Genomic DNA, 9,837 nt, shown 5'->3' on the forward strand with positions numbered 1-9,837 from the left:
AGGTAATAAACTTTATATGGATAGAAAGGCCTTTAAGTCTAATTTTTAAATCTTCAAACAGTTTATGATTTGGATTTGTATAACTCAAATTATGATTAAATTAGTGAGTAGAGTACAAAATAGAAAATAACCACCCAGCTTGACAGGATCGATCCCCTGGGTACAGTATTGATCCCCTAATTGAACCAACCGATCCCCTCAAGGAAGGATCGATCAGGTCATGATTTACAAAGGTAAATTAGTTCAAAACATAAACCAATCAATCCCCTCATGAAAGGGATCGATTGGGTCTGGGCAGAAACTCTCAAATGACTACTTTTTCGTGCTTTCAACGGACATTTCTTCACTCTAAGCCTCCCCAACGGCTAGCTCTTTATTTTCTCTATAAATTGGACACTTTAACACACTAAAAAGATTGATGAATCAAGAGAGTAAGAGCCAACAAGCCGTATTTTCATTTTCTCTTAGAATCAAGAGTTTTTAAAGCTTAAATTCAATATCCTTTGTTTTTCTTGTATCCAAAATATTATTGTGTTTTCATTCATCATTTTTTTTATACTTCATTAGGCAAACACTCAATTTGAGAGGTATTTTGTTTGTAAAAATTATTTGATTATCTTGTAAGCAAGAGGTGAGGTATCCTCTTGATTTGTAAGGGTAGAGGTTGCTATCTAAGCCTTAAGAAAAAGATAGAAATTTAGTACAAGATAGGTTTGTATCTTGTAAGATTTTTTTTTCAATTAGTGGATTGAAGCATTGGTATGGACAAACAAGAGAGATGACGTAGGTACCTTGTGGAGAAGAACCGAACATTTATAAATCATTGTATTTGATTTTTTTATCCCTATCTCCTTACAGTTTATTGTTATTTATATTTGATTTTATTAATTGTTATTGTTTGCATTATATTTTCATCAAAGTTTCTTATTGTTTTAATTTTTATTCAACTATATTGAAATCATTATTTATGAAGAATTTGGAGAAATCTATTTCACTGCTCTTAGATTATCATCTCACTTATAAAGCTAACATGTTATTACCTATTTATGTTGGAGTTTTTAAACTATTCAAACAACCTTATCTACTATGTTTAATAGTTTGTTATTTGTCAAATTTTGGTTTATGCTATTGAATTTTGCTAACTTTTTAATGTTATTTAATATTTTATTTATGATAATATTTTCATTAAATGTGGCAATTGATCAGTAATATACCATCATTAATATAAATGAGGTAAACAGACCTGGAAACGAATTTTAAAATGTCGATAAAAATATTTGTTAAACATATTTGTTAAGCTTAACTTTGTAATGTATAAAAATATTTATTAAATGTAATAAATAAATATAAACGAATAAAAATTAATATATTATTCATGAACTCATCGGTTGATTTACACCTTGATTTCTACGTACGATTCATGAATTTATATCGTTAAAATATTAAAATTCATACATTCATATAATATTTTATATAAAAAATCACACGTCAATTCATAAAACCACAAAAATATAAAATATATATTTTTAATTTTATTAAATTCATATGTAATTATTAATAAAATTTTAAACTGAGATTTTTTAATATTTTATTTTTATATAGTATTCGTTTCGTGTTATCACATTGTGTTTTACATTGTCATGTTTAGATCTTTATGCTTAGAACATGCAATTTAAGCCAACATCTCACTTTTGAAGCACACTTTGAATCCCATCATAACTTATAAGAAGAAGCTAGTTCCTAATTTCTCGTATTAAAAAGAACATGGTCTGCAAAGTACATCAACTTCCACAATCAGCAAGGACTCGAGACACAATTTCAAGCTCAAAATTTGAGTTCTAGAATATCCAACACAATGATTCAACTATGCAGCTGCATAAAAATATTAAACCTTATAGTTCACATACATGTAACTAAATAGGTTCTAAAACATGGCCAAAATGATGAGTGCTATGGCTCAACAACAGTCACCTGTTGCCACTCCCCATCTACAGCTTCTTTCCACAATGTCACATTGTTGTTCCCATCAGCGACAGCCAATATGTTTCCTGTCAATGACCATGACACTCTCCAGACAGGGGTGCTAAAATCATGCAATACTTTGCCTTCCCACTGATCCCCTTCCTTGGCCACTGTCCATATAATTACTTTCCCATCCTGTGATGCACTTGCGATGGTAGATTTCGGTAGCCCCAAATTGGGCGCCCAAGAAACATCTCGTACCCAATCAGTATGCATTTGAAGAGCTGGAAAGCAGTCCATCTTCCAGGTTCCATTGTAGAGCTTCCACACCTTTACAGTGTTATCACATCCACCAGAGCAAAGTTTCTGGACAGGGTCCAGCAAGCCAGAACCAACAAGAGCACCAGGTGCTGTTGATGGAGCCCATGAAACAGAAGTTACACCAACCGGGTGAGCCTGATCAATCCTTGATGTGTCCCAGCCTCCATCTGCCCTTGCAGTGAAAACTGATATATTTCCATCAGAAGAACCACATGCCAAACAAAGTCCCACTTCATGAGGAGCCCAAGCAATCGAATTAACAGATGACTTATGGTCTTCAAAAACATGAGCCTGACCCCATTCATTCTGATTGCCTTCCTTCCATATAATCACACGCCCATCATAACAACACGAAGCAAGTAAGGAGCCAAACTTTGGGTGAGCCCAAGCCACCTGCCATACTGGTCCTAGGTGACCCGTCAGAGTCGCTAAATGCTGATGTGTATTGTTGCTCACCCCAACTATCTTAATTGTGCTGTCTGATGAGGCAGTCGCAATACGCTTACCATAATAATCCATAGCCACATCATGAACCGTGTCCTGATGGCCAGTTTCAATCTTCTGTGAAGGCATTTCCTTTATCTGTGAATTACTCAGTTTCAGAATCAAAAAGCAAGGATGGGGTTTTCAATAAATATCCAAACATTCAAGAAAAAAAAGGAGATTTTCAGCCTTAAATTTTCATTTTTAATTTCTTAATCCAAACAGAACTTATAAGAAAACACCAATGCAATAAATGTTTGAAAATACGTAGACAAAAGAATAAAAGCAAATTTTAGTGATAAACAGATCTCATGCACTGCCTTCATCACAACCCTAACGTCAGCCCATGTTTAAGTCAAGTAGAAATTAGGCGTGAGGGAACAGACTAAGGAGAGTTTTGGGGGGAAAAGATACGCTATCATCATCTATGGAAGCCACGCGCAGGAAACCAGCAACACGTGACATGCACATGCTACTATGTTTTAGGTTTTCAGGTAGTACTTAGGAGACAAACATGGCACAAAAAGCAATTTGGTGGGGTAAAGAATTGAACTACAAAACAAAAAAGTAATCAAGCAAAAATCAGAACAAAATCCAAGGAACTACAACACTAATGATGAACTCTTGTCTCATCAGGGAATTTAAGATAATGCTGAAACTAAATTGATCACAGTTTATGACTTGGTAAAAATCTTTGTTTCATTATCACATTTCTTCTTTTCTTTCTTATGGACCTTTGATTCATTTGATAACATGGGTTTGTGATTATGTCTTGATTGTAGGGATAAAGGAGGCTGTGGCAACTGACAAAGCTCCAGCAGCATTAGGACCATATTCTCAGGCCATCAAGCCCAACAATCTTCTCTTTGTCTCTGGTGTTCTTGGTCTTATCCCAGAGGTTTGTGACATGTTCATCGAAGATTCTTCACGTCTTAAGGTTTTAGTCCTAGATTTCCATTACATATACAAAGAACTAGACCTAGCAATCTAAAACACAACACGAAAACGATACAGAAAAAAAGGCAGAAAAATGACACGATTTAAAATTCTAGCAAAAACCATATATGGGTTCGATAAACCCAAAACAATGTATATCATGTTTTCGTGTGGACACAAACACACGATTTATGAATATTTTACACAACAAGAATACACGAATTGCAAGGTATACAAGGAACTGATCATATCTATTGGTTTTCTATTCCAGACTAGAAACTTAATCTCAGACGGTGCTGAGGATATGCAGCGGAGACTATCCCTTGCTTATTAAGAAACTGAATGAGATCTATGCCAAATATAAGTACAATTGTCTGAAACTTAGGTGGCGATCTTACCAGAAATTGGCGGAAGGAACAGTGGCGGAAGGGAAGTGGCGATCGATTCGGAACAGGCTAGGGTTTCAACAGATGGATAAAAAATTCATAATTAAATCAAATAGAATCAGAATAAAATAAAAAAACTGAAAATAATAAAAAATAACAAAGAAAATTTGATTTACCTTGAAAGGGGATTTTTGACGAGGGCTTTGATCGATTGAAGATTTTGAATTTGAGATCGAACTCGCCCGGCCTCAATCTCCTTTTTACACATCAAATGACGGAAAAGGGCTTGATTTTAACCAATGCAATGAGAACACGTGTTATATAGATTATACAGATCAGTGCTTTCCACTCACGCTCCTTTAAAGCGAGTACGACAACGCGCTTCCGTGATTGGCCTTGTGGGTGACGTAAAAAACGAAATTTAAGCTGAATTAATTTCTTTCATGCCTTATTGTATTTGTTACCATTTATTTAATTAAATTTGATTTTAGATGAATTTTGTATGTAAACAATTTTTCTTCTTTTTATTGAAAAACATTTCCTTTTCGACATATCATTAATTTTTTCTGTTTAGTAATAAGGTTGGTGTCTAAGCCAGGGATTCAAATAACAGTGCTATAGAGGAATAGCGGTAACGAAATCACGATAACGTCACCATCAGTAATCGCTATAAAAAAATGGTTAAAAAATTTAATTACACTCAAAACAATATGTAACGGTCGCTAAAAAATTGCATAATGAAGAATACGATAATAATGGTTTGTTATTACTGTTATCTCATTTTTTCCATCAACACTTAGCACAAATTATAATAATAAAAAAAAAGCTTTCAAGTTTCAACAGTGAACATCAAGATTCTAAAAAATCAGAATAAAACAAAAAGACTATAAAAACAAAAATAAAGACAAAAGTCAAAAGAAAAGAATCAATTTCATAACTCAGTCTCATTCTCTCTTTTTTCAGTTTTCAAAATTCGTCTAAAAAATCTTAGAAAACAGTATCAACTATTAGCCATTCAATAGGTAACTACCCAAATTCAAATCAGCTTCAAATCCTCAATCAATAATCAAAATAAAAAAAGGTAAAAAAAATTGAATTATCTGTTTTGTTTGTAAAATTTTTGTAGAATAATATTATCTTTGTATTTGTGATAATCTGATATGAGTGAGAGAGATAAAGGTATGTGAAAGAGAGAGATGCAAAAAAAAATAAGGAATTGATTAAGTTGATTTGAGAGATTGATCGTCGATGCCATCAAAACTTGAAGAGGAGTAGAGAAAATTTTGAAGGTCAAAAGAGAATTGGGGAAGGGTTCTTAATTTCTCATCTTAGAATAGGATGATGGGTGGGGGGTAGGGTGGGATGCGAGATTGGGTGGGGTGGGATGCTTGGGGGTAGGGTGAGGGGTGGGTTGGGATTTAGTAGGGTGAGGTGCTTGGAGGGTAGGGTAGAGGGGTGAAGGGCATTGGGGGGTAGGGTGGGGTTGGTTTTTTTATTTAATTTTATAATTAATTTTATTAAAATCTAAATTTAAAATTTTGTAATTTTTAAAATTTTTTTAGATAAAATTTAGTTAGAAGGATTGAGATTTTATAATTGAAAAAATTAAGAGATTAATAATCTAATATGAAATATATATGAATTTTAGATGAAAATTTTTAATAAGTTTTTTTGTATAAGTTAGATAAAAAATAATTAAAATTAAATATTATATTTTGATCTTGTTATTTATTGATTTATAATTTTATATTTAAAATTTAATAATTTTTTGTTATTTTGGTATTTATATTATTGTCAATTCTTTTGCTATTAAATTAATTCTTATTAATTTATTTTTATTTTTTTGTAATTATTGAATATTCTATTTATTATATAATATATTGAAAGTTGTGATAAGATTTTTTTTACATCAATTATTATATCAAAAAGATTAAATTGCTTAATAAATTTAGTGTTTTACAATCTATTATTTTTAAGATTAAATTTTTTAATTTCTAATTTTTAATATTAATGTTTTACGATCTATTACTTTTAAGATTAAATTTTTTAATTTTTAATTTTTAGTTTTTAATTTTTAATATTATATATATCTAATAAAAAAATTTTACATTAATTATTATATCAAAAAGATCAAATTACTTAATAAATTTAATGTTTTACGATATATTATTTTTAAGATTAAATTTTTTTAATTTTAACTAAATTTTTTAACATTAATATTAAAAACTAAAAATTAAAAAATTTCTAAATTAAAAACATTAAATTTATAAATATAAGTTTATTTTATTTTTATACAAAATAGTAAGTATGTCACAATGTGAAGAGTTCCTAAGCAAAGGAGTAGAAAGCACACCAAGTGATGATATAGGTTAACATTTTGGAACACCTATGCCAAATATAAAATGAAATATTTTATGCAAATTTTGTGGTAAAGTTGTAAAAGGAGAAATAACACGTTTTAAAAAATACATTGCTCATAAAATTGATAATGTTGCACCATGTCCCAATATTACTGGTATGTTATATTTTTATAATTTCTTTGAAAATATTATTGTTAATTTCTCAATAAAAATTACAAAATTACATAAACATGTACAACTAATTTTTTCTTTTTTCTTAACTATAGTATTAATAGGTTTAGTAAGAGAAAGTATGATGAAACTTTTTCAAAAAAGCAAATCAAAGAAAGTTGAGAACAAAAGAAAAAAATATGAATTCTTATCACAATTGAGAGGAAAAAATTATGACTATGAAGGTTTTATTGATAAAGACATCGTTACTAGACAAGCTATGCGAGATAGTATCCAATCACAATATGAGTAGCACAAAAGATAAGAATTCAGACAAAGAACTAGTGGTTAGAGTAACATACATAAAGAGGGACAAAGTTCTCATGGCTCAATTGTTAAATATTTTAAGGAAAAAATAAGAAAATCAATTTCAAGTGAGTCTGAATTTTTATTAAGAGTGACTATGCCTGAATTAGTTAGAAGTAAGAATTAAAAGTAACCAAAATAAGTGATTCATTTTTAAAAACATTAAAAAAGAATATAGGTGAATCAATATCAAAATTTTTGATATATGATCGACTTCTTTTTCAATTAGTACACTCTCAATGATTGCATAATTTGATTTTTACGGCAAGAGAAATTAGCCAACATGTGAAACTTTCAACACATTATAAGGTCTCAAATGTGTATTTAAAGTCCGAGTATCAATGAATTCATGAATGTGTTAATGGATTAAAAGCTCATTGGAATGAATTAGGTGCCACTTTAATGTGTGATGGTTGGACCAACATTTTGAATTAAAGGCATATCATTAATTTCCTTGTTTACTGTAGTTAAGAGACCATTGTTTGAAAATCTATAGATGTTTCAAATGTTCATAATAGAGATGCAAACTTCTACTATAAATTATTGGATGAAGTTGTGGAAGAAATTAAAGAAAAATACATTATTCAAATAGTCACTGATAATGAGACAGCACTTAAAGTTGCAGGAAAAAGACTAATGGAGAAAAGACAGCATTTGTATTGAATAGCATGTTCAGCTCATTGTTTGGACTTGTGCCTTAAGGATATTGGCAAGAAAAAAATATGGCAAAGGTCTTGGATGATGCAAAAAAAATGACTTGTTTTATATACAATCACATTTGGACTGTTAATTTGATGAAGAAATATACATAAGGGAAGTAAATACTTCATCTTACTCTTACCCAATTTGCCACTCATTTCATATGGTTAGAAGAAATAATAAGGCAAAAGCAAGGTTTAAGAAAGATGTTCAATTCAAATGTTAGTACTTAGTAATTAGTATAACTATTTAAATCTAGCATTTTATGATATCATTGTTTAAAATATTAATTTAAAATATATTACTCTAAAATTTGTTATTGAATATATAAGAATTTAAAGAATCAAAATGGTGACAACAAAAATCAAAGCCTGCTTATGAAGCCAAAAAAATCATTTTGAGAAAAGATTTTTAGAAAAAAGCAAGTGATATAATAAAAATTTATGAGCCTTTGATAAAAGTGTTACGCCTTGTTTATGGTGATGAAAAACTAATAATATGATTTATTTATGAGCGATGGATAGAGCTAAACAAGTAATTTAGTAAAATCGCTGTTATTCTACCGAATATGAAAAGATTATTAATAATAGATGGAATTTCATGTATTCTGACTTACATTCAACTGATAAGTAAACAAAAAATATAGATTGTATTTAAAAAAATATGTTTATTTTTTATGCTTAAATTGCTTATATATATTTATTTTTTATTACTTTAATATAACATTGTTATGAATTATTGGCAAGTTACTATCTAAATCCACAATTTCGATTTGGAGTGGAGCATTATGAAAATGTACTTAAAGAAACATTAGATGGTACAAGAGCAATTATTGAAAGATTAGAACCTTATATAGATACTCAAATCAGAATGATTAATCAGATTAGTATTTAATACTATTTTATAACTTTGACATTTATTTTATGTATTAAAAATAGAATTATTTTTTATTTATTCATTTATTATTGTACTTTCAATTGATGTAGTTACTATTATTTCAAGACAAGCATGAAGCATTTGGTATTCCACAGGCATAAAAAGCTTAGAAGCAAATGAATCCAGGTAATTAGTAAATTAAATAATTATAATTTATTTATATTATTTAATTGAATAGCACATTCAAATTTAATTTAAATAATTTTATATAACTGAGTGGTGGATGATATATGGCACTTATATTCCTGAATTACAAAAACTAGCAATCAAAGTGCTTAGTCAAACAACATCTTACAACAAATTGTGAATGTAACTGGAGCACATTTAGCTATATTCACACCAAGACAAAAAACATATTGAAGTTTGAAAAACTACAGAAACTTGTATATACCCATTACAGCATGAAGTTGAGGATGAGATATAAAAAAAGAATGAGCATTGATGAAATAAGTAATAGTTTTAATCCTATTAGCCTTGACTATATTTTTTAAGATGATAATCTACTAACAAAATGACTGCAAGAGAAAAAAATCCTCTGTTAGATGGTCAAAACTCTAATTGGTTGCTTGCAGATAATTCTAATAATAAAATGAATATTGAACAATCATACCAATCTTAAGAAAGGAATGTGTCTCATTCAAGTTTAAGTCCAACACCAAATTTGAATGATGATGGTAGGGGTTTAAGTCCAGATGATGGTAATGGTAATGGTAATGATGTAAATTTTGATGGTAATATGGATACAAATCGACCTTATAACCCACTTGAAGGAGAATTTAGCCTTGTTGCTACTGGTGGACTTTTTATTAATATGACAGAATATGGAGTAAATTCATCTGCTAAATCTAGTGAGGGTCAAAGTGCACATACAGCTTGATCAAAAGAAAAAGTTAAGAAGTATCACTATGATATTTCTAGAGGTTCTTTATATTCAGGTAGGAGATCAAATTCTAGTAACTTTGAGTATAGTAAATTATCTGCTAGTACTCAAGGAAGTTACTATCTACCGGAACAACCTAATTTTTAACCTCTTTATGGTTATCCACCTTTATATAGTTATTATTCACCACAAATGTATCATCCACTTCAAATGTATCATTTACCACAAATATATCTCTCACTACAAAATTTATCATCCTTAAATATATCTTTCACCTCAAATGCATTAAGAACAAAGGCAACAAGAATGGGGATGGAGTTAACTTGACTCTTAAAATGAAAATAGAGAATTTGATCAT

General features: G+C 29.7%; 1 protein-coding gene across 1 annotated transcript; it reads right to left on the reverse strand.

Annotated features, from left to right (window-relative positions):
- Nucleotides 1–1,720: 1,720 nt before the first annotated feature.
- On the reverse strand, nucleotides 1,721–4,316 carry LOC111288028 (protein transport protein SEC13 homolog B). Its single transcript, XM_022878774.2, has 3 exons — nucleotides 4,265–4,316; nucleotides 4,101–4,157; nucleotides 1,721–2,865 (listed from the first exon to the last, which is right to left on the reverse strand). The coding sequence occupies exon 3, from the start codon at nucleotides 2,854–2,856 to the stop codon at nucleotides 1,951–1,953; it is 906 nt and encodes a 301-aa protein (XP_022734509.1). The 5' UTR covers nucleotides 2,857–2,865; nucleotides 4,101–4,157; nucleotides 4,265–4,316; the 3' UTR covers nucleotides 1,721–1,950.
- Nucleotides 4,317–9,837: the final 5,521 nt, after the last annotated feature.

The sequence above is a fragment of the Durio zibethinus genome, chromosome 4 (genome assembly GCF_047325235.1).
Source record: "Durio zibethinus cultivar Kanyao isolate XHJ-2024 chromosome 4, ASM4732523v1, whole genome shotgun sequence".
In the NCBI taxonomy this organism is placed as follows: domain Eukaryota; kingdom Viridiplantae; phylum Streptophyta; class Magnoliopsida; order Malvales; family Malvaceae; genus Durio; species Durio zibethinus.